We start from the raw sequence: 25,131 nt of genomic DNA, 5'->3' as shown, positions 1-25,131 counted from the left end.
AACAAAAATGAAACAAACAAGCTGGCAGCAAGGGGCTTTCGTGGTCTCTGGCACGGGATTCACACCAGCGCCCTTTTGAGTCGAATAGGTAAAGAAAAAAGTAATGAGAGAAGGGGAAAAAGGAAAAGGAAGAAAAAACGTAGAATGGTCCGATTTAAAATCAGCTAGAATAGAGACGAGCCAGTGGCAAGGATAACTCATGTAATGCGCCCAGCACAATCGAGCATCTGGCCATCAGGAGAACCCCGATAAAAGTTCGACAATATTTGCATGGCGTACAACTATTACATCAACAGAGCAGTCACAACGCCGTAACGCTTACTGCCTTCGTGGCAGTTGTATTTCGCAAGCGTCGACCGACCCAGTCAGCTAGCATCATGTCCAACTGGCTGCTCATTTCCTTCAGTCTCCTGCTTTCCTCTTTGAAAAGGCTGCCTGTGATTGGATGCTCAGGACCAGCTGGAGGGATGTTCGAACTATCATGCACAATAATGTACAAATCGCGGATGTCGTTCTCATCGTCCAAGTACGACCGCAGACTAGCGTCGCTCCAAGTCGGGGTTTCCGCAGAAAGTCGATCCATTGGAGAGGCGACTGTATCAATGCCCTTGCTCTCGCTGGCGTTTTCGACTGGGGAAATCGGTGGCGAGATTGGGGAGACAGAATAATCCTTTGGAGAAGACAAATCCGTTTGAAGGCCAGGTGGCGCACCGGCCCCGATCGGTGACACACTCGCAGGCGACTCTGGTCTTCGATCAAGATAGGAGTTCTCCTGTTTCTGCGGAGATCTCTGCGGCTGCGATGTTTCAGACGGTTGGAGTGGAACTATCCGATCGTAAGGACTCTGTCTTTCTTCGTGTTGGAACTCAACGCGGTCGATCGTAGCATCCCTGGCGATTACATCCTCAGGATCCCGCTTTGCGGACGAATCTATCGTGTCAACAGGAGACACTATACCGTCTCCTGCGTCCTCAGAAACCATTGCACGTGTGGACTGAGGAAGAATGTCGTCATCCTCAGAAACCACTTGTCGGATTGTATCAGTCTTTTGTTTTCCTTTTGTAAGCACCTTTTCACCACTTTCGACGGCAACAGGCGCATTCGAGCCATGCTGAACCGCTTGGTTGGTAGGCGAGGTGACAGGCAGAGTCTGCTTCTGGGGCTTAGTCGTCTGCTTTTGTGCTGGGTTACCCTTCGCTGGCCGTGACTCAGGGGACGACACGGACTCTGAGGACGTCTTGGGTATGGGCGACGTTCGAGATAATTCGCCTGAGACCTTTTCTGGCTCGTCGGATTCATCTTCGGTAGATTTGCTTCTTTTATCCTTCCGCTTGAACAGCCCACTCAGCATCCCTGGCTTCTTGTCCTTTCTCTTCTTGTCATCCCTGCCTTTGTCGTTTGCACCCAATGCTTTGTCAATGTTGTCAAAGCTTCCACGGCCCTCCTTTGTCTCGCTTGAGAGCCCCCCACTGCTCACTTCGTCACGAAGCAAATTCGGCGTCAGAGATATCTTCTTAGTCTCAACAGTGTCGTCTTTGAAGAACGAATCTGTGTTCCTCACGGTACCATTCCGAGATCTGCTGACAGTAGGTTCACTTGCTGCCTCAAACAACTCCTGGCTGGAGCGTTGCTTCTCGGGGCTCGTAGAGCCAGACTCCTGAGTTTCTTCCAAGTTTTCTGACTCATCATTGACCTTGTCGCGATTTGACTTCGGTCTGAGCGGCTCGACGACGATATCATCATTGGGTTCATCATGCAGATCATCGCCATCACGTATGATCTCTTGGGCGTCAATAAGAGAGTCTGCGTCGTCGATTTCATCCTCGGTTGACCAATCAATATCCGACGCTTCAATGTACGTCGGAGCGGTGAAGGTGACGTTTTTTGCATTCCTGCGGCGCATTGCTTTCTTTAACGGATTTTTGGATTTCTCTGAATTGTCACCTAGCATCGTTGCTGACAACTGTTTCTGTTAGAGAGTCCTACTACTCAGCGGGTATCACATACGTCAACATTTCGATGCTTGTTCAGCCTTGCAAGTCTTTCTGTGGGTGTTTCTATATGCTCAGCCGGCAGATACCCTAGAGACTGTCAGGGAACCATTCTGGGAAGGGCGAGCGAGAAATGTTACCGATGCTGCCATCCTTCACGATTCGAACGAGCCACCAGTAGCTGTTGCTATCGTCGAGGAGGACCATTGTATCTCCTTTTGCTGCGTTGGCTTGTCCATCAACCGTGGCGACAAAATTGTGAAGAGCGTAGACGAATTCGAAATCAATATCTTCTACTCAATGTAAGCCATGTGAATCTGGAAATTTAGAGAACTACGAAGGACATGGGAACATTGCACAGCGACAAGAAGTGCAGCGCGACGAACCATCCTGCAAATATCAAAGTCCCAGGGTCAGGTGCTTACCATCGTCAATTGACGGCGAACTTGAGATTTTGTCCATCAAATCATCATCCAACAGGTCGTCACTTTCTTCGTCTGCGAGGTCGCCTTCTTCCGAGCCATGGCCGCGTCCATGATGGCCAAATCCTGCATCCGCAACGTCCATGTCGTCATGAATATCCATTCCATCATGGTAGTGGTCAGAGTTCAGGTGGCTCTCGTCCAAATTGGGGCCGTATATCATCTCATTTCTCGCATCTTGATCCGCATGGCGAAGGGTATGTTCCTGATGGGGTGCAAGGCCGCTGCCTGTATTGAAGGAATGTTTCGAATGGTCTTTAGCCGAGGGAGCATGGTGATCTTGAAGGTCGAGCGTGTCTACCGCGAGCCAGTTAGAATTTCAACGGCACAGCTCAGGGACTTTGCCAGTGCGGTCTGACTGTTTCGGCACATACCAGCTCGGATAATTCGAGGTCTTGTCATCTTCGATCTTTCTCAGCTATTTGATCCCTAGAAAAGCGGCGAAATTGTGTCGAGAGCTCGGAAACTGAAGACTGAGAAGCAACTGAGAAATCAGGCGTCATCGATGTCGCAGGAGAGACAAAACAAGATTCGACGCAATAGCGATTGGTGTGGGGTAAAACAAGAAAAATTAAAATTAGAAAAAAAAAACAGACCAGGAAGGAAATGATCGAATTGAAGGAGACTCTTGTCAATTAAAGACGCAAGGATAAGTGTCAAAGAGTCTGAAGTTAATCAAAGTGACAGCGCCAGCTTGGTCAAGTCCGCAGAGAGCATCGGCTGAAGGTATCAAGGATAGACAGTCAAATAATGGCAATATGGCCCGCAAGACGAAAGAAATACTTCCAGAGCGATTCTTGACAAGAACAGGCCAAACTAGGAAGAAAAGAAGAGATACGCAACGCCCGTGGCCGTGTCAATGACCGGGTAGCCCAACGTGTTCCCCGGACTATCAAGACAACGTCCGAAAGGGGGGTGTCCAGAATCTCCAAAACAAGCGCCCCTTGCGCGCGCTTATTAGTATTGGCCTAAGGTGCCTGAGCACCTAAGCAAGAATGCTCTAACTACGATAGGCTTAGCCCGTGCTTGTTTGGCCCTAGGGCAAAGAATTGTAGGACAGAGTCCACCTATCACGTGACATACTGGGGTCTGGAGGATGATAAAGCGCCGTTCATTGGACGGTGAGCAAAATTAGTGTCGATCTGCCACCCCGCTCACTGTTCACTTTCCGAGCCTTCGCAACAATCGTCCCGTCATCACCCGATAAACCCATCCTTGCCCATCACCTTCGTCTCAGATTCGACACTTTCACGATCTTTTCATCCAAATCTCTGTGGATAGGTGGCTCATCATCTAGTTTTACTCCTCTTTCACTGAATACCCTTCATCAGCGGGTGGACCTTGTCCGTTTAATATCATACAACCCGTCTTCATAGTTGCCCCCAATAATCGACAGAGTTAAATCACACAACGGACCTCGGTCGACCCTCCCATGTAGTCGCCTCATCGTATCATCGCGAAATTCAGCAACCTCATCACCATCTCAGCTTTTCCACTTATAGCGCACTTGTCCTCTGGGAGGGCATGGCTCATAAAGAAAGGAACGGATTGGCAGGCTTGAAGATCGAAACTTCCTTTCAGCGACATCAGTGGCAGCGGCCTGAAGGTGGCCGGGGAGCGACGGATGATGGCAGTGGCATCGAGGGCGACCGTACCAACATCTTTCACGATTCTGGCGCGCGCGGTGGCGGTACTGATCAAGACAACAGTATACTGAGTGGTCTCCATTCAGCGACTCCTCCAATCTCGGTCCCTCGTCACGATGATCGTCACACACACGATGTTAGCTATCCTCATAAGCCAGAAGAGGTTTCAGCCTCCCCGCTTGAGAGCTACATCCAGAATCGACGCCCCTCCATCAGCTTTGACCCTAACGTCACTCTAGATTCTGGCCAACAGCAGCCTCTTGAGGAGCCACTTGCCAAGGGAGATCCGAGAGATCGAGGTCTCTTCAAGTATCAATCAAGAACTTCAGGCTTAAGGAATGCTTTGTCCCAAGAAGACGATGAGGAGCACGGTGTGAAGCAGATCGACTACAATGCCAGTCCCAGAAGATATCGTAACCAGCGTATCTTCCCTACTGGATATCGCGGAAGTTTTCCGACTAGTCCCGAGGAAGAGATGCCTATGAGCTCTGAACTTGACCGTCCAACATCCTTGACGTCTGTTTCAACTGTATCTCCTATCAACGATGAGGTTCGAACACCGCCGGAAAGTTCCAGGGACCTCTTATCGCCCATCTACGTGGCGTCACCAGTACAAACGTTCGCTTCGCTCGATGACCGCAGTTCTTGGTCCACAGGTGTCATAACGCCATTCGGTAGCAAACCAAGGGGATTTCGAGGCTCTACGCGTCAGAGCTCTCGCCGGTCTACGCTCTCAAGCGGCAAGTCCCCAGCCAGCACGTTTCTGTCCATGTGGAATGGCCGAGAAGAGCCCACTCCACAGCCTGATGACGAGGGTCAAATGGTTGGTACTGAGTACGTGCTTGGAAAACAGATTGGCTTTGGCGGTTTCAGCACTGTAAAGGAAGCATATAAAGTTGAAGAGAGTGGTGAAACCCGACGCCTCGCTGTGAAAATCGTCCGCAAGCAGGTCTCTGGGAAGAGCGAGAAGGAAAATGACATGGTTCAAGCTGAGTTTGATCACGAGGTCAGAGTCTGGCGATACCTCAATCACCCGAATATTTTGACACTGGATGCTGTGTACGAGACAGACTATGCCACTTTCTGCTTCACGAAGCTGGCTATTGGGGGTACCCTCTTTGATCTTGTTCGCCAGAACCGTCAAGGCTTGGATATCAAGCTTGCCAAAAAGTATACCTACCAGCTAGCATGCGCTCTGCGATATCTGCATGAGGACGCCCGTGTTGTGCACAGAGATATCAAGCTTGAGAACTGTCTACTAGACCCTCACAAGTCCCAGGACGGCACACAGTCGTCTACTCTTGTCCTCTGCGATTTTGGCATGGCTGAATGGCTAAACACGGACAATGAAGGAGACTCCCCAGGCCCTTACGACGATGCCGCGGACCGTCCACCGCCGAAGAACATCGGCCCGGCCGGGTCGAGTACTAGTGTTGCGGGAAGCTTGGAATACGCCTCCCCCGAATTGCTTCTCTCAGATAATGGCGTGATTGATCCTTCAGTAGACATCTGGGCATTCGGTGTCATTGTCTACACTGTCATCGTTGGATCACGTCCTTTCCAGGATTCCTTTACCCCCCGTATACAATCGAACATTCTTAACGGAACCTGGAACCGACAGGCCGTTCTGGGTGACACAAGCGACCTGCAAGTTGTAAAAGACAGAGAAGCTGCGCTTGAGCTAATCCAGGGTTGCCTGGACATGGACGCCAGAAGGCGCTGGACTATTCGTGATGTATTGTCATCACGTTGGTTGGATGGCTTTTCCGAAAATACACAGAACGGTAGCAGCGACTCAATCTGGAAGCTTTGAGTGCTTCTTCGACGGCAGAATTGCCGGCACTCCTTACACCTATTGAGTGCTAAAGACTGAGATGAAATTTATGATTATGTGTGCTTTATTTTGATGGTCATCACTGGCGCTCTCTAACGACAGCACGAGGGCTGGTGTTTCGGAATTGTTGATCATCTGTGATACCCTTTGTTTTTTCTCGACGAGTTATGTTTGCTATGACCTTTATATATGGAGGGATTGATATCCGTGTTCTCTTTTTTCTGGATTCGTTCTCGACTCATCCAGGGCACTTTCGCAAGATATGAATGGTTTATTGAATTTAAGGAAAAGTCGCACAGTGTTAGCGAGCATGGCGTTGTTCCTGGCCGGTTCTCTACGCGTTCTTCACTCAATGGCTTTTGCATGGTGTACATATCTTTCCAAATGGCTCTCCTGCTCATAGCCGGCTGACTCAATTCAAGTCCCACCTTCGTTTATCTCTGTGATTTTTTCCGGTGAGCTAAATGGCTAATGCGAATTACCAAACCACTTGGGAGGTGATCGCAGGGGATTGTTTTGTATTGACAACAACTCACCAGCTTCTCGGTCTTTGGCCCCTCGTAGATTGATCCGGTCGGATACTGGGCTAAATATCACGCCCTGCTATTTTGACTCAGTTAACGAAAGCAGATGGCGATTGGAAGAAATGAGAGCTACACGACCAAGGTTTAATATTCCATTTATGCAAAGTATTTATACACGTATTCCCACAGGAGAATCGGGAGGCAACAAGGCAGACTGAAAACGAAGAAGACAGGCTAGTCGTACCATGAACACAAGTCAAAAAAAACATAGAGCTAGACCCGGTAGACTTCGTTTCCTCACTACCAAAGTCTGTTCTCCGGTAGCACCTTCTCCTTCTTGACACCAGCAGACGACTTGCGCTCCGCCGGCGAACGGAAGAACAAACTGGGTCCCTCGGAGGGTTTGAGCAGATGACTCAGATACCCCCGGTGGGCCGGGTCACGGTAGTACTCGATATCGCGACGCTTAGTCGGGTCAGGGAGACGGTACTTGTAGCCCATTTCGCGCATGATATTTGACTCGGCGAGATCCTGGGCCTCGAGGCCGGCGGCTTTGAGAAGGGCCTCGCTGGCGCTTTCGGGCGACCACGCGGTCGAGATGAACGGGTGTGTCTCCCGCTTCATGATGCGGGCTATGGCGGAGCGGGTGTAGAATCTTGTCGTCACGGAGCCACCGGCGGCCTCGACGGCAGCGATGGCGCTGGCGGAGGCGCGCGAGACGACGATGTGGATGGGTTGCTTGAGGACGTTGCCGCCTTCGGCTGATACGCCGCGGCTGAGGAGCTTCACGCCGTCCTTGGTCCGGTGGATGCAGCGGGATTTGGCCAGTTCGCGAATGGTGATGGGGCGGTTTGGGTCGATGCGGCCTTGGTCAATCCATTCCTGGATGCGGTCGAGGTTGGCGGGTGCGAGGTCGAGAGCGAGACTGCGTTGCCGGATGTTAGGAAATCTCCATCATCTTTTTCTCTGCGCTCACAAGGCCGGGACATACACGTTGTTGAACCCACGCTCACCGTGCACCACAATCTCCGGCGTCTGTCCACCATTGAACCCCGCGGGGACTTTTCCATGCTGCTTTTGACCCTTGTGACCACGTCCAGAGGTCTTACCCTTACCGGACGCCGGACCACGACCTCTTCTAATTCTCTTATTGTACGCCCCCGGAGTATCGGACAACGACGCTAAAATGTGTGCATTGCGGCTCTGTTGCTGGAATTGCGGTAGGAGGGATGACAGCGGCGATGCTGCCAACACAGCTGGTTTTGAGAGAATCTGTTGCCACCTCAGTGGCAGCATCTGAAGACTTGGACGCATTGTATCTGTGGGAGACTGATTGTGATTTTCCGCTTCTGTGCTAAACTGATATTACAGGAAACAAAAGATCTTCGGGATGCGGATGCGGATGCGGAAAAATGTCGGACCGCGCATCATGGGCTTCTCTGCCTGAGGATGACCACTACAAATTATCCTTCTGATACACACATGATATTAGAGTAATTCTCTTATTTTTCGTACTTATTCATCGGAGGTCTCTGGCTCTGATTGAATTTATTGTCTACTGGTTCAGCGAAGAAGAGCTTCAACGAGCCAGCCCAAACCCCCCGAAAGCACCTAGCCAAGCAGGTATGGAACGATTGCTATCCCAACCGACACTTAATATAGTTGTCCTACAGCTTACCGAGGACAGCTCTAGTCAGGGAATGCAGTGTGGAATATTGTCCACTGCTTCCTCATGTACGAAGGCAGAAGGACACCGTAGTCTCATCCGCTGTCTCTCTCATGCTCGCAGCGATACAGTGATATCTAACCACGCTTTGGGCATTGACAGTCCATGGTCTTTCCTAAGTACCTGGCCAGGCTGTGGCTGGGGAATGTCTATGTACAGCCAGTATCTCTCGCTGTACTAATCATTGACTAGGATAGGTATACCTGGAACAAGGTGTTGAGGAACACTTTGAAAGTGCCAGATATCACCGGCTATATGCTCTGACTAGCCAACAGCAAACTTAGGCTGGCCCGTTCTGCATCACGGAAACACCAACCGTGACGTAGAGGGCCAGATACACCATCGGCTTCTATGGCTAAGAATTATGATGCTTGGTCGGATGTAGCGACTGAGCCTCCTTCGGTTCGATTAGAAATGTGTCTGTCGGCTGTGCTTCAGGCCTTTGAAAACGAATCAGCCAGTCCAATTGAGAATAACCATATCGCTAAAGAAATTGAAATTGTTCTATTGCAGGGCGATAGGAGCAACAGGTTGACTTGGGCTATGCTTCAACCGTAGACAGAATACTCACCGCTCCGTCCATGTGCAAGGTAAGCGAGCTCTGGTTTTTCACGCCCGTTGAAAGATTAAGGATGACTTGAGAGGCCACTTTGCATCTTCATTGTCTTCCTTGCTCGGCACCTTACTCCCGGTGCATTCATATACCTGGGAGCCATGGCAAAGGTACGGAACGTAGATTGCATCACGAAGAGGACCAAAGTACCTGGCGTTGAGTTCAACTAGCAGCATGATTGGTCACGGAGTCGCCGTGTTCAGCAGGCACAGTTCCTGTACCAAGTGCGTGCGAGCAAGGACTAGACGCGCTGAAATATTCGAATACACTGCGTGTCGCTCAACACCGTCAACAAAGATCCCAGAAGCAAGGTAGTCTCACAAGCTCCCTGAGACCCAGACAAGGCATGGACAGGTTTCTTTCGTCAAGTGAGGTAAACATAGGTGCAGCCGGCTTTCTGCGACCCATGGCATCCAGATGTCAGCGACACTGGCGTCGTTGCCCATGGCTATTGAAATCTGTTGGAAATCAACAGAGAGCCTTGTCTGTGGCCCACTTCCCAGGTGGCAGTGTTGGTTTGGGACCGCGGTTGATTGCATCCATCGTTTAGGACATATTGCGAGTTGCCGAAGATAATATCAGCAGAATATGATCGAATTAGCAGCCACGATGAGAATGGTTGGATTTGTAAATGTACTGGTGTAGGCTACAGTATTCCAGTGGGGAAGCAGGGAACAAAAGGAGAGCGAATATCGAGGTCTGGACTCCGGACAAGGCCTGGTGCTATATTTGGGTCAGATGCTCAGTCAGTCTCATTTCCATGATCCAGATGTGAAACAGGATTCGTATGCCTTCCTAACTACGTATCTACCACCCTGATTGGTAAATAATGAATGGTGATTTTATGACCCAATGTGGGACAGAATCATTGTCGTGACAATAAGGTCAGTGGCTGACAGTTACGTGTGTTTTGGACATTGCAGTACTGCTCTTATAGACCTGTATGATGCTGTATCACAATGACCGTTGCTTGAGCTACGAAGGACATCATCATTCCAGGTTTTATACTCCGTAGTAACCGAAAGTTGCTGGAGGAATCGTGGCGTTGTACGGTCTCTTTTTGTCACGGAGCATGCCATCGGCTATGCATTTATGGCTGTTAATTATCGCTAATAAGACCCGATAAGTGTTTCTCCTCAAGGATGAACCTCGGTTTCAGCGCGTGATACACGGGTCATTGATGCTTTCGATATTCGTAAGATTGCAGATCGAGATCATCGTGACGATTCAAAGGCTCATACTTCGGACATCCCATCCTGCGACTGGGTCAGACTGTTTCGCAGACAGAAGACTCATGTGTGCTGGCTCAAATCGTTCAACTTGAGACATCTTTCCACTGATCCTTGCACGAGGGATGGGACATGGAGCAGAAAAAAGCTAGGCGCAAGTCTCCCTCACAGCAGGGGCTTCGCCTATCTACTCTACGCCAGCAGATTCTGAGCGTGCACAAGCACCAATGCGTTGGATGAAATCAAAGTTAGTCAAGCGAGATGAAAACGCGAGTGATCAATCATCAGTTCAATCCCTGTGCGTTGACCTTGGGAGAGATGTGCTGCTGATGAAGTTCTCGAGCCGCCAGGATGAGTAAAGAAAATTATAATGTAAGGAGACTAGAGAGGTAGTAGGGTGGACACTGGAGGAACAGCCACCTATCCTGCGGAAGGTCTGTACAGTTGTCTCTGGCAAAATACATAGGTACATATAAGGTAGATGAGAACGAAGTACTCCGTACCACACTCATCGAAGTCCTTGCATACATCCAACTGCCCACCTGGTGACCCTGAAAGGCTGCAATGTGATAAATGACCTAGATATGACAACCCACGGGGCACTCGGTGCACATTTGCAAGGAGCTGCAGTTACAATAGGAAAAAATTCTCCGATGAACATCGTTTCCGTTCTGGTAATTGACACAGGGCAACTACAACTGAAATACGACCGGATTGGACCATTTTGGGTCAAAGGTAAAACCAGATGAATTTGGGGACGGCCTGTCTAGTTCGGCTGGAACATGACGCAAACTAATATTCGCAGAGGACAAGCCTTTTCTTGCTAGACTGTTTGAAGATAATATTTTCTTCTTCTTGATATGTATCTATGTATCTGTTAGGCGGAAATTGTGAGTTGAGCGCAGTTCAAATGTGAGATCCACTCCGGAAATACTAGTTGGTCGAACTTGACTACCAGTAGTGATAGTCTGCAGCCATACAATCCAAACATACTTACTCCGTAGGTGCTTGGAAGCTGGGGTGGTTAGTCCCTGAATACAGTTCCTGCTGAACTATAACCTGTGAGAGAACAAGTGATAGACCACTCGTCCACTCCTACGAAAATATTGCTATTTGCTAGGTGGCTGGCTGCCCAAGTCCGACTCTTGATACCGTATGGGGCAAATGGTGCTGGATGTGGATATTTCGACAGTGGCACCGTGTCAGAGAAACATTACGGATAATCAACTATCACTGAGCAAAAATTATTTATTATAACTTCAAGGGTAAGATTATTCACTCAACCATTAAACAAAACCTGATAGTGGGTTACGGTAGAAAGTACTGTAGGAGGGAAGAAAAGCCCGAAGAGGTAAAGTCTCCAACATCCTTCAAGAAAGATATCAATACAGCAAGTTCCAGTGCCACAGGTGACAGGCCACTCTTGTGGCAACTTCAATGACCAGTCTGTGACGGCTGCTATGTGGATTTCGATTATTTGTACAGAGGAAATCCGTAGATAGTCAGTCCGTACTAGCGAACTCAAGGATACAAATGTTGACTTCAGCAGTCTCCCCCGACGGTTCCGAATGGTCAGGAAGTTATTGAGGCGACCGAATAGTGCGAACCTGATCAGCCCCTCAAACTGGGATATGACTTCAGCCAGTCAACGTCAGATAATCCGAGCATAATTACCGTAAGAGAAGGTAATTGCGTGACTGGCAAGAAATACCAAGGTAATATTGACAAAGCCCTGGGTCTGAAGCCGATCGCGGCAGAGTCTCAACAGGGCAGTCTTGCGGTCTGCCACCTGCACTTTGCCCAGCCTGACCGACGACAGTACCTACCTAGTGGTGGACAGCGTTATGTGCCGCTTTAAGTGCCCACCAGCAAAACATTATCATCATTATTACCTTGACAAACGCCGCCGCCATTTTGGACCTTTTTCCTTGGGTCATTTTGCCTTTCTTCCTTTTTGAGGAGGGTCTTGGGCCCATGCAACTGCGAGTCTGCGGGACCCTGGCGCACATGAAGAGACCAACCACACTTCGTTTTTAGGCCTCTTCGCCATCCGAATTTGACTTTCCCGAACCAGTCAAGCGTTGCTCTCCCTTTCCATCATTTTCTCTTCCTCTGTCATGCCGGCGAAATTTGATGATGGCTTATGACTAGCTGCGAGGTGGCCATCCGCCCCTTTGATGGAGACACTATAGCGTTTTTCAATGCTGAGATGACCATCACCCTCAATCAGATCCGAGGGTTCATTTCAAGCCCCAGTCTAGATTTGCTCGCGGCCTACTATTCGTTCTTTACGGACGCTGACTCGGGTGATTTTTTCAGATGACGATGAAGACTGTCTAGATGTTATTGACTTACATCAAGAGCGAGAGAATGCCACAACCCTCAGCCCTCAGCCCTCAGCTTGTCTAATGCCTGGTGGCACGCGCTTGCAAGATGGTGGAGACCGTTCTTATCTGGGGGTTCTGGAACAGTGCTTCAGCCCACTTGGACTTGTGATTATTGATTATTTGCAAAATTGCGACGCAGGCGAGACATGATCCAAGTTTAGAACGAACTCAGACCGAGCCGATCGTTGAGACTGGACGATGAACAAGTAACTTTGTGTTCGTGTTCTTGCCTCTTTCAAGACGGTTTGACTGGCGGCACTTATCCGCTATGCCGTGACTCCTATGTATCTGCCTGCGTATGAAGTAGTATTTTGGACGCATACACCAGAACCCCGGTTCAGCAGACAAAAGAAGGGAAGGCTGAAGCATTTAACACAAAGGAGAGGCCAAAGAGGTCAAGACGTACAGACGCGCAGCTCTAGCTCCAAGGTCAACGCCGAAGGTGACGCTGAGCGTACCTTTATTGGTGGTCTGGGCTTCTGCTGGTTAACCTTTGTGGTGCAGTTCGACTTCAAACTAAAATCTCTGGCTTTCTTTCGGGGAGTCTTGAAGCTGTATCGATTTCTTTGTGGACTATTTACGCGGCCGTGGGCCATATTCACACCGAGTGATCCTCTTTCAGCGCGTAATCCGAAGATGATCATGCTCTTGCTCTGTTTCTTTCGAGCTTTCTCGAGAACAGTCTCAGCACGTCGTCATCGGTAATCGACAATCCAATCAATGCTCATCAATCAGATACTGAGGCTAAGGTACGGAGCATGTTGTTTTTGGTTTGGCCTGCAACAAACAGCCAATAAATATAGATTACCTTGCTCCATCCTGGCTGGTTGGAACAGCAGTACTCTTTGATATCATATGTAATTTGCGGTGCATTGATATACCCCATACGAGAGGTATTGATTAAATGAAATTAATCTGACGTAAAAATGAGAAGTCGATTGACAATTGAAAGCGAGGCTCCCATGTTCGACGAGGCAGGGTAACATCATGAGATATTATTTATGCATCATCATTACTCTGTAATTGTTCGCCTTTCCCTCAGGTAAAAGTATCACCTCTGCTACAAACTAGATAGGGTTCATGAATATCAATCATCCATGCTCCGTAGTGCATATCTATTTCGTGCTCCGTACTATGATAAACTGAGACACTAGGTACCTTAGTAAGCCCAATAACATTCCGTGGCTGCCGGCTGTTCCAAAATGCAACTTAAGTTCTCCTATCGTATTCCTTCTTGCTCGTATACGGCCAGGGTCATCAGTTTGGAATACACTGGAAGGAGTCTGTACTCCGTATTCAATATGCTGAGTCCGTAGATAGACCTCGACCTCATAAACCGGCTAGCCGCTTCTGGAGTATTGGACGAATTAGAGAGGTCGCATGCGGGCATAACATGATACTATGAGTAGGTACTCCGTAATACTGTTGGGCTGACTGTCCTATCTGCATAAGATCTGCACCATACCGCGTCACTATTTATCGATTATTGAACTGAACTATCAGACGACAAGCAGAGTACAGTACTCTGAGAGATGCTCCGTACTTCATACATTACATTTTACTCCATGCGCCTACGTGAACCCCCAAGGCCCCTGAGCGCCGTCACTTTTCTGAGCCCCTCTCTTAGGAGTTAGGAGTTTTGGGAGCAATGGACTAGGCGTTGGCGGAGAGAACCACTCCGAATGAAACGGCCGAACTTGACGCTCAAAAGATACGTAGTCATCACGGTAAGCCAGTTGACGATACCGCTATCAAGTCATGACCCATGGTCTTGGGGTGAGACGAAAAAGGAAACGAGAAGGAAGATGACTGATGCGGCACTCATCCACTTGTATGCCCATGTGGGCTATTTACGCACCATCCTACCCATTTGATTATTGATTGACTGTCAGCCTTTCAAAGACACTTTCTCTCCCGTCCTGGACCGCGCCTCGCGAGTCGCGAGCGAGGGAAATGCTGAGCGCAGTCGGAAATTGTCCTTGATCGCTCAACGCCATCATCGGCATAGTAGTGATCACTGATCAGAATTCAATTGGATTTGCAAAAGTCAAACCGCCTGAGCCTCTATCCTTGATTATTGTCGCCGGATTTGCGCCAATCAAGGTAGGAAACGGTGGGTTGGGACGATTGGATAGGATTCGTTGTCGTCTGCTTTGATCAAAGAGAAGATGGACCTCAGGAGAAAACTAACGTGTAGAACATTGTTTTCGTGTCCCTACATAATTACTGAGCTTACAGAAGCTCTCCAGCACGGAATGCCATCCCCGCAATGAAGTATTAAAGAAGCAGAAGTGAGAAGGCTCCTACTCACATGCCCCTGAGTCCTGCTCAGGAGTAGATGGTACATGCTTGTGGCACTATCAAGTTCAGTGGTGTCAACAATGTTGCGCGCCCTTACCCATGCTAGGGTCTTTGGAATGGCGATAGGTCGATTCTCTATTGTTGGTTTGGCAAGCATTATGATTTCAAGATTATTGCCTGCTGAAGGCCGCGCAAGTGTATGATCACAATCACGAGCTCAAACCAGGGAAATGGAACCATTCGCCTTCCATTTCCTCCTTCTTGACTGTCTTTGGATAGGTTTAATAACGATAACGCGACTCCACAGTAACAACTAACAAGGATGAATCTGATTCCTGAAAGGAAAAACAGCCACAAGCAGCCAGCGACTCAGCTTGTCGAAGTCGGTCAGGATGGATCCTTGGCTTCTATCATCTATTTGCTCCGACCAGCTGATGCAGTGGAAACTGGTAATATCACAAAACGTATTTCTTCAAAATTGGGTGATCGTGTCAGCGTGGAATATCATGATAGCCGCGGAAATCCCAGATAATCAATGGTCAATTTAGGATGTGCAAAGAGTCTCTGTCTGTGTAGAAAAGCGTAGAATTTGGCATTTGATTCGCACATGGGAGTCCCATTTTCGTGGTTCGGACTAAACACGGAACACTATCAGAAGACAGGGAGCAGAGTTGCAAAGGAACTGTGGATAAGGATACATTATTGATCATCTATGTAACCATCAGCTTCGACTTAAGCGGTAGATTACCATCTGGGGGCGCCGCTAGCAGGCTGAGCACCACCTTTGTCCATCACAATAATGCAGGTTTACCTAGTCTGTATGGAGTACAAAGAGCCTAGTATCAGCCTGGTCGGTTCGGTTATAACCTGTATGTATGTACCTTGGACTGAAGGGGCAAAGCGTACCACTACTGTTCTACTGCTTGCTGCCTGCCCAGAAGTTGCCGAGCTATCTTCTCCGGCTAGTCTCTTTTATGGAAGCGGGAAGACTGAGCCTGAGGGCTGAGAGGAGAGTTACACGCAGCAATTGGACTGATCTTCTTTGGAGCAACTTTTCCAGTCCTCCACCGCCAATAGGCTCGTCACTACGAGATTCTGGGTCCTTTTGTGCATTCGTCCATCCAATGATTATCAGAGCTGCCTACCTTACATCCAAAGGTCCAGCCAGTTTCGATACGCGGCAAAACATCCAACGTTGCTCTGGCTTCTCATTCTTAGACAACCAATGTGGAGGACCATACCTGGCTGAAACCCTTTTTCTATTTATTTTATTTATTTATTATTATTATTTTTTTCTGATCTTCCGGCTCTTTGATTGTGTTTCGAGCTGCAAGTGGGTTTACAAATGTTGGGATCTGCTAAGCCTCTCATTATTTCCATCATGCTTTCCTCCCTGTGATACAGTAGTACAGAAAAGCTCTGTACTAGTATGGTAATTGCCCTTCATCTGTTCTCCGTTAGCGCCGTTTGCCCTATCTATTTGCAGTTAGTCAGGGCCGGATTATCCAACCGTCGGCCGCCATCCATACCAGGCTGTCCGGATTGGTTCTCATTTGATACACGACTATACAGAACGATACCTGGCTACCTTACGCATGCATTTTTCACCTGATCCATCCATGACAATCCGACTCATCCATACCGCCCCAGGCAGAGGTACGGGCTCAACCAACCCTGGCCATACTCAATATTTTGTACCTAAGCCGCTAGCCCACCTTGCTGACGGCCTATCTTCTGGCCTACCCTACCCTTGACTTTTCGCCTGGTCACAGTCCACAGCTGCCATAGTAACCTTGGAAGCCACACTTACGGACCAATTACGACGCCTGCTCCGACGTTATCCATAGTTCCATAGTTCCATCCCCTCATCTGCCCATGCCAGTGAACTTCCCAAACCAGGTTTGTATGATCATTACCGAGTATTTCCGTAAACTGACCGGAGTACTCACGGAAATGACCTACCTAATTTACTCATTCCTTTTGCTTCCGCCTTGGTTTGGCTAGAAATTACTTAGCGATCAACCACAGAGTGGTCGTTGTAGTAGTGCACAAACCTCCCTTCGTTCACTTACAGTACCTCTCCCGTGCCTCCGGGCCTGTTGAGCAATGCCGCCCCTTCTCCTTTAGCTTTCTCCCCTCTCTTTTCTTTTTCCTGATGCATTATTATTCCCTTTTCCCGTCAGGCGGCACATAACGGTGGTTGCAAGAGTGACACTAAACCAAACTTATTATTGGATATGATATGGGTCCTACAGAGTCCGCAATAGCGTAAGTATGGAATACCTTACGCACCTAGGTACGTAGTTGTACGTTAGTTTCCAACTGTCCAATCTCGTCTAGATTCCAACCCCTCTTTTCCTTCCTTTCACTCTTAGACCTTGCCTGACTAATAATAACACGGAGTAACTATGGAGTATGAATTTTGCCAATCCCTCCCTCCTGGGTCTCAAGACTGTTATGGTCTAGGGCTGCTGACTTTATGGTTACCATTCCACTACTCGGTAGTAGAGACTAGTGGCAGCAGTAATACTAGTAGTAATGCATCCACTTGCTTCCCCGTGGCTCTGACATCAACCGGTATTCCACTTTTCGTTTCCTCCCAAGACAAAGCAGAGACAAATCAACCTGGATCAACTATGACCAAACCGGAACCAACCCAAACGAGTCCAACGAAGGAGGATCAACCCTCTGGACCTGCGTCCGGGTCAAACTCTGTCTTCTGTATGGACACTCTTGGACTGTGGACACAGCGGACACACCACCTTCTCCGGACGAGGACTAACCGACCCTGGCTCTTCAAGCGGAGTAAGTAGTGGTGTCGTGATATGAACATTTAGCTGGATGAGGGATGATGTCTTGATCTCATCCTTCAATTATTACCTTTTTTTTGCCCTCACTACTACACCTACTAACTCTTCATTTTCATTTCCAATAATTTCTGTTTTTTCATCATGATTATTTTCTTTTCATACGGCTTGGTTCCATAGAAGGATCAGGTCTTTTCTGATCACTTATTTTTTTTTTTTTCTTATTCTTTTTTTTTTTTTTAAAAAGCCCATTAATATTCACTTTTTTGATCTTTAATTTCCAATCCGTTCTACTTCATTGTCCCTTTAGACTTTCATTCATTAGACTTATACTTGCGTCGACATCTGTATCTCCTTGGACATGTTTCCTTTTCTATAACTTGGGCGGGCTGGCAACTTCCTCCTAGCACTTACATTTCTCATGCTGAGTCTTCTATGACTGCTTTACTCTAGACCTGTGTTTTGGTGGTTTCTTGCCTGCTCTGGATCGGCCTTTCTTCAAGTTACCTTACCCCTTCTGTGCCTTCATTCCATTGACAAGGCATGGTCAACATTCACCAGATCAGTTGTCGTCCTCCTATCTACAAAGTACTGCGCAGCTTCTTATTATACCAACTCGAATAGAAATCAACAACTCTTTCAATTGTCCTTCGAATCCCCTTGAGCCGGCGATCCGACTTCTATATCTTCCAACCCACTGGAGCTGGTTTGCGTCCAGTGACATTGTGAATTCTGATCTCGGAGCGAGGTCGGATACCGCAAGATATTCATAGAGGTGGAATGAGACTCTCATGACAAGCGTGTCCTGCAGAGCAGAGCTTCTTTCGCAATTTCCTTGTTCGATCCATACTCACCATCTCGTGCCATATGCCTCCGACTATATACACTCCGCAGTACTTCCCCCCGCCCCGGCTCCGATAACCCCCACTACGCAACACTATCCGTACGAGGACAGTTCGGCATCGACGTTCAGACAATACCCGGAGACTGCTTCGGAGGTCTCTGAGAATCGCTGGACTGCTCCCTTAAGGGACGGTCTGCCAACTCCCCAAACGACATGACCGGGGTGGCCTACAAGTCTCTCCCATCGTCCAGCTATGGGGGCAAACATGATGCAATCACTCTTCCCCCCTATGTTAGAGCGTCCGCTTATACTCGCACCGGCTACGACTCTTCTACAATGATACCTTCAATCAAATCGCAGAGTCAACCTCTATCTACCCACAATGTCCCAGCGTCCGTGCCAGCAAGCCAGAAGAAGGCCAGCACCAATTCCGCAGCGTCTTACCTGCAAATTCCATTATCGGTCAACGACAGCAGGGGAAGCCTGTCTGAATTCGCTGCGCAGGTAAGCATCAGAACTGCTCGCTTCGTGCGGGACAGGGTCGGCTGACTTTATCCTCTTGCAGATGACTTGTTTATTCTGGTTTGAAAGCACATCAAAGTTGAAGACCATCGAGGAGCGTGTGAATACACTGCCTTCTCTTGTTCCGGAGGCGTTTCCTACTCCTGGCTTCAAGAAGTGGGTAACGAACATTCTATCAACGACGCAGGTCAGCCAGAATGTGATCTTACTGGCACTCATGTTCATCTACCGGTTGAAGAAGTTCAATCCTGCGGTGCGGGGAAAGAAAGGCAGTGAGTTTCGGTTGATGACAATCGCCCTGATGCTTGGAAACAAATGTGAGTACTTGTCCAATCGTGAAAGTTGCGAGTACAAAAGCTGATTTGTTTCCCAGTTCTCGATGACAACACGTATACAAACAAGACATGGGCTGAGGTTTCCGGTATTCCGGTCCAGGAAATCCACGTGATGGAAGTCGAGTTCCTCAGCAATGTGCGGTACAATCTCTATGCATCAGAGGAGGAATGGGCTCAATGGCATACGAAACTCGGGGTTTTCGCAGACTTCTTCAGCAGAGCAGTTGTGATCCCAGATGAGGTCGACTTGAGCCCTACAACTCCCGTGTTGCGCATATCTCCTAGCCTTCGAGCAACATCCCAGCTCTCTTCGTCGACTCCGTCCAAGTTACCCTCTCCACCAGCATCTGATCCTATTCGCCCGCAGGCAGCGTGGATGCAACCGGCCAATACTTACGCACCTCTTCCTCAGCTTGGTAGTGATATTCAGCTCGCCAACCCTCGCAAACGGACTCGCGACGAACAATTCGATGAGCATCCCGCAAAGAGAGTTGCCGTGCCCCAGATTATTCCGCCAGCTTCTACCCTACCGCCGACTTCCGCCATGACAAGCCTTCCGGCCCTGCCACCGGTCATCACACCCACCTCTGCTCCTTCATCACACCAGGCTTACATCCCTGGACCTATTCCCCATCTGCCACGTCCCAACCTCCCTGTTTCATCACACACACTGGTTCCAAGCATTCCTGCGACCACGCCGCAACAACCCTCTACTGCTGGTCGCGCTATGCCTCCGACTACGTACAGTTCGTCCACCACCTGGGCACCATCGGTCCCACATATGACCACTGTGCCACCCGTTTTAAATGGCATCTACCATACCCCAATCTCGCTACCCGATCCCGGAAGATATCACGCGAGTCCCTACGGGATGTCGTCGGGCACTGTATCACCAGCGGTGTCGGCCTACTCCGTACACACACCTCAGACACATCTGTCACCTTCTTTCTTTCTGGCAAACCGGAACTCCCCTTATCGACCTGTCCGAGCTGTCAACACCCTGTTAATTCCACCTCCATCAACATCTCTCCAGCAGCAGCGCAGTGTCCCTTTTGACCATATGCACTACCAGCCGCTTGGGAAGACAGTCGCGGAGCGTAAAACAGGCGTGTTGCCCTATCTTCATCACGAAGCATGGCCACAGGGGCCCTTCATCCAGCCGAATTTTCAGTCAACTCCAAACTATTCGACTTGAACATGGCCTTTCACGACATTTCACGACCTTTGACATGAGCAGGATGCCTTCCACTTCTTACCCAAAGCTGTATTTTGTACAATATCTTTACATTTTTGACGACTTGCATTACAACGGCGTTTAGCATCATAGATGGATTACAAAGGCTCATTACCATTGTCCATATCGTGTGTTGAGGCGGAATTCGTGAGCTCTGGTGGCTTTCTGGGAAACGCATGACACTGGTGTTACTTTCCATCTCCGTTGCTGCCTTTTGATCTGTTATCCTACACTGTTACCACCAGACGTTGCAGGTGCATACTTAGGCGTTCGTTACCTTCTTTTGACAGGGTCTGTCCACGTTGAACTGGACATTTGACAATCCTACAATCGTCCGATCTTGAAACCTCACCGTGCATAGTCCCATGCTACCGTAATTGAAGTGCTAAATATCCACGTATGCCCCCGTACTTGAGCGGGAAAGTTTACGGCTGGGGATCGTTGTACCCAACACAGCCCTATTAACTATACGCTGACTATCTGCTTCTCAAGTGCTAATGGTTCAGTGACTTGAAGCAATCTAATAATGCCTGTGGCCGAAAGCTACTTGCCCAATTGGGTTTCGGATTGCCAGTCTCTTGTCTCTAAGGTAGCTAAATGTATGATTAATGGTTCGCTGCCCTTATCTATCGATGTGTACCGTTTCTATGGACGAACCCGTGAGCTCTATCAAGACTTTTTCCCCGATACAGGCCACTGCACCGATGACGAGAAATCGATAAACAAGGACAGCCCGTTCATCCGCGAAACACGGGAGCTTCGACCGCTTGGTTGTCATCTGACGATCTCACAGTCAAAGGTTCAAGGGAGACCGGAGGGAAGAAACGGAGAAACGAGAATTGAGTGGAGCTTGCTCCCCGGACTGTCATCGTTGCTGGTCACTCAGACACTAGATAACCACAGCTATTCGCAGCATGACAGCGGAGCAGGACTGACAGATGGGCTGATTATCTAGACTCGTATGTGACTGCGGGTGATCCCGGTAGGTGTTCCGGGAGGACCGTAGGGCAGGGAATAAGCCCGCAGGAGCTGGAGAGGGTCAAATTAATTTTGGGTCTCGACGTCACCATCCTGATGCTGGACAGACTGTTATAAAAACTAGAGGAAGTGATTTGATATATTGCTTGTCGAATATAGCCAGAGGCTACTTTGTCTATCGAGGTAAGAATTGAGCAGGAGGTGATCACTTTTCCGGATTTAGCCTATTGGGAAGCACCAAGATGTAGATATGATATCAGACGGAGAGATAAAGCAACGGCTTCCAAGTACCATTCTAGAATCGCATCGTGCTGCTATTTATACGCGCAAGTACCGGTATATAGGTACTGTAGTACCATTTTTCAAGAGCTACGACCAAGAGCATCGTCATTGCTGGAACATTCAAGACAGCTTATATCACCCCCTCACGATATTGCACTTGATGCTTATCTTCTCCTCACAAGGGAAAAAATCTCTGCGACTTTCTCCTCACGACTCCAATTCAAAGGCGTCGGTGTGAGAAGTGAGACCCAGAAAACCAGAATAGTCTTGTTTCTCGGGCCCATCAGAACTCTAGATTCCTCTCTTTGACCCCTTTGCACCCGGAATCAACCCACATTTAACCACGGCCAGTCTGCAGAGAGCTCCAAAGCGGAAAAGACAAGCAGAGAAAAAGTGAAGGGGAGAAAAAAAGGTAGAGCGGCAAAAGAAGTCGAACAGCTCCACCGGAGCTCCCAAACAAGAACCAGAACAAAAAGAGCGAGTGACTTGAATGTGAAGTTCCCAAGGTGCAGTTCTCTGAAGGCCTCGGTGACACACCGATTCGCCCAAAACAGCTTAACAGCTTATCCTGTCATTCCTGAGATTTTGCCTCAGGCTCTCTCAGATCGTCATTTACCCATTTTTATTCTTTGAATTTTGATTCTTTTTTTCCTTCGTCCCTCTTCCTTTTTTTTCCCCTGCGGTGATTATCAGAAACTCGTCATCAACGTCCACAATTGACTGGATTCCCTTTTGTGGGTTTTCACTCTTCTCTCCCCTTCTTCCCCTGCCCCCTTCGCCTAGGTGCGATCAAGACCTTCAATGGTTGGAAGTTCCATGGTGATCCGCTCCAACATGGCTTCCCCAGCTGTCATGCAGTTGTCGTCGCTGTCGCGCAGGTCGCTTTCGACGCGATCGCCAGCCCTCGCTCTCCGGTTGTCTCGCCCTCTGAGATCCGGTACTTCCTCGCAGCAGTCTGTCCAGCGCACCTTCCGTCGCTCCTACGCCGATGCGGCTCCTGCCCCCAAGCCCAAGAAGCGACTCAGGTTCCTGCGCTGGGCCTGGCGTCTGACCTGGCTCTCCGGTGTCGGTCTCACCGGCGCCCTCCTTTACAGCATCTATGAACAGCGCCATCCCCTTGAACAGATCGAACCCGACCCGACCAAGAAGACCCTTGTCATCCTCGGTATGTTGGGTTCCTTACCTTGTCTGCCGCCAATTGGTCGCGTCGCGAAAGTGACCTGACAACGGAGATGTACTCTGATTCGTGAAATCACTAACCCGGTGATCGCAATTGCAGGTACGGGATGGGGTTCAGTTTCTCTGCTGAAGAAACTCGATACCGAGAACTACAATGTCGTCGTCATCTCTCCTCGAAACTACTTCCTCTTTACTCCTCTCCTCCCCTCTTGCACCACTGGTCAGGTCGAACACCGCTCGATCATGGAGCCCATTCGTAACATTCTCCGCCAGAAGAAGGCCCACGTGAAGTTCTACGAAGCCGAGGCTACCAAGATCGACTACGAGAAACGCGTTGTCTACATCAGTGACGATTCTGAGATCAAGGGTGACATCTCTCACACCGAGGTGCCTTTCGACATGCTCGTTGTCGGTGTCGGTGCCGAAAACGCTACTTTCGGTAAGTCGCGAGCTTTACAGTACAATTTGATCGCAAAACACCAGTTAACGGTGCAATTACAGGTATTAAGGGTGTCAAGGAGCACTCTTGCTTCCTGAAGGAAGTTGGCGACGCGCAGAAGATTCGCAAGCGCATCATGGACTGCGTCGAGACCGCTATGTTCAAGGATCAGCCTGAGGAGGAAGTCAAGCGACTTTTGCACATGGTCGTTGTTGGTGGTGGCCCCACCGGTGTTGAATTCGCCGGTGAGCTGCAGGACTTCTTTAACGAGGACCTGAAAAAGTGGATTCCTGAGATCAAGGATAACTTCCACGTTACCCTCGTCGAGGCTTTGCCCAACGTCCTTCCCATGTTCTCCAAGCAACTGATCGACTACACGGAATCGACCTTCAAGGAAGAAGCCATTACCATTCGCACTAAGACTATGGTCAAGAACGTTACCGACAAGTATATCGAGGCCGAGGTGACCAAGCCCGATGGAACCAAGGAATTGGAGACCATTCCCTATGGCCTGCTGGTTTGGGCCACTGGTAACGCTGTCCGTAATGTTGTCCGGGACCTGATGAACCAGATCCCTGCTCAGAAGAACTCGCGCCGTGGTCTGGCTGTGAACGAGTACCTGGTTGTCAACGGTGCGGAGAACGTCTGGGCCGTCGGTGACTGTGCCGTTACCAACTATGCCCCCACTGCCCAGGTTGCCAGTCAGGAAGGTGCTTTCCTTGCCCGCCTTTTCAACACCATGGCCAAGACTGAGGCTATCGAAAAGGAGCTGAAGAAGCTCTCCGAGGCTCAGGCCGAGGCGAAGAATGAGGAGGAGCGCAACAAGATTTTCGACGAGATCCGCGAGCGCCAGAAGCAGTTGCGGAGAACCAAGCAGATTGGCCCCTTCCAGTACTCTCACCAGGGAAGTCTGGCTTATATTGGAAAGGAGCGTGCGGTTGCAGACATCAGCTGGCTGAGCGGCAACATCGCGAGTGGTGGAACAGTCACCTACCTCTTCTGGCGCAGTGCCTACCTGAGCATGTGCTTCAGCAGTAAGTGCCTCCTTCACTCTACCAATTACAATCTCGTTCCTTTCCCCTTTCTAACAACTTCGATAGCACGTAACCGTGTCCTGGTCGCTGCCGACTGGCTCAAGGCCAAGATCTTTGGACGTGACGTCTCTCGGGAGTAAATGACTACTTTCTGCCCCCCAAAACTGGAGACTCTTTACCCTCCGTACCTTCGCATACCCTTATGTCAACGATTTGAAGTGAAAGCTGTTACCCACCGTTTTCTTCAACATCTACCGTTTCCTTACGCCCGCTCTATGATTACCTACCGATTTCTCTTTCCTTTCTCCACCCTGTTGAGGCGCCATCGTCATTATGCGTCCGTCACAGTCGACCGTCCTTCGAGACCGATTTCGCCGAAAGATCCACTGATCGGACCCAATGGTCACAGAAGTGGAGAAAAGTGTAACTTTCTGCCCGTTTCTTTTGTCCGTGTATGAATTAGATAGACTGGGGATGGGATTGTTCTGTAGACATTTACGGAGTAGATATGGCCCTTAAATTCTTTTTCTGTATGATTCCGTACCCCGATCTGTCCCCTGATGCTTGGAACTGTTGTCAGCCATGTCTGTTTCCCTTAATTGCATTGAGCCTGGCAAATGGGAATAATGGAGATTATGTGATTTGCGTACATGGTTGTTATTAATCTGCTTGCAACAGTCCTACACCCTCGCAATTCTGGGACCGGATCCAATCACATGTGTCAAGATAGCTACTGTCGACATA

At 49.2% G+C, this 25,131-nt stretch overlaps 6 protein-coding genes across 6 annotated transcripts; 4 read left to right on the top strand and 2 right to left on the bottom strand.

Moving 5' to 3' along the window:
- Positions 1-301: 301 nt before the first annotated feature.
- On the bottom strand, positions 302-2,875 carry P174DRAFT_420736 (SH3 domain-containing protein; the record flags this gene model as incomplete). The annotated part of the gene is made up of 5 exons (XM_024824893.1): positions 302-1,963; positions 2,008-2,081; positions 2,132-2,284; positions 2,417-2,770; positions 2,848-2,875. 5 exons carry the CDS (start codon positions 2,873-2,875, stop codon positions 302-304), a joined length of 2,271 nt encoding a protein of 756 aa, XP_024682775.1.
- A 1,122-nt stretch (positions 2,876-3,997) lies between these two features.
- P174DRAFT_420735 (serine/threonine-protein kinase) lies at positions 3,998-5,932 on the top strand (the record flags this gene model as incomplete). Its single annotated transcript, XM_024824892.1, has 1 exon — positions 3,998-5,932. The coding sequence occupies one exon, from the start codon at positions 3,998-4,000 to the stop codon at positions 5,930-5,932; it is 1,935 nt and encodes a 644-aa protein (XP_024682774.1).
- Positions 5,933-6,604: 672 nt separating this feature from the next.
- On the bottom strand, positions 6,605-7,828 carry P174DRAFT_441462 (mitochondrial 54S ribosomal protein uL15m). Its single transcript, XM_024827315.1, has 2 exons — positions 7,469-7,828; positions 6,605-7,402 (listed from the first exon to the last, which is right to left on the bottom strand). The coding sequence occupies exons 1-2, from the start codon at positions 7,771-7,773 to the stop codon at positions 6,778-6,780; spliced, it is 930 nt and encodes a 309-aa protein (XP_024682773.1). The 5' UTR covers positions 7,774-7,828; the 3' UTR covers positions 6,605-6,777.
- Positions 7,829-15,444: 7,616 nt separating this feature from the next.
- P174DRAFT_175402 (uncharacterized protein) lies at positions 15,445-16,354 on the top strand. The gene has a single exon (XM_024821235.1). It carries the CDS (start codon positions 15,609-15,611, stop codon positions 16,167-16,169), a length of 561 nt encoding a protein of 186 aa, XP_024682772.1. The 5' UTR covers positions 15,445-15,608; the 3' UTR covers positions 16,170-16,354.
- A 2,243-nt stretch (positions 16,355-18,597) lies between these two features.
- On the top strand, positions 18,598-20,436 carry P174DRAFT_420732 (putative mucin; the record flags this gene model as incomplete). Its single annotated transcript, XM_024824891.1, has 3 exons — positions 18,598-18,888; positions 18,950-19,223; positions 19,280-20,436. The coding sequence occupies 3 exons, from the start codon at positions 18,598-18,600 to the stop codon at positions 20,434-20,436; spliced, it is 1,722 nt and encodes a 573-aa protein (XP_024682771.1).
- A 2,100-nt stretch (positions 20,437-22,536) lies between these two features.
- Positions 22,537-24,527, top strand: P174DRAFT_369671 (alternative NADH-dehydrogenase; the record flags this gene model as incomplete). The annotated part of the gene is made up of 3 exons (XM_024822293.1): positions 22,537-22,900; positions 23,015-23,353; positions 23,416-24,527. 3 exons carry the CDS (start codon positions 22,537-22,539, stop codon positions 24,525-24,527), a joined length of 1,815 nt encoding a protein of 604 aa, XP_024682770.1.
- Between the last annotated feature and the right edge of the window lie 604 nt (positions 24,528-25,131).

Source organism: Aspergillus novofumigatus (genome assembly GCF_002847465.1).
Source record: "Aspergillus novofumigatus IBT 16806 chromosome Unknown P174scaffold_4, whole genome shotgun sequence".
Classification (NCBI taxonomy): Eukaryota; Fungi; Ascomycota; class Eurotiomycetes; order Eurotiales; family Aspergillaceae; genus Aspergillus; species Aspergillus novofumigatus.
This window is presented reverse-complemented; position numbering and strand designations above follow the sequence as displayed.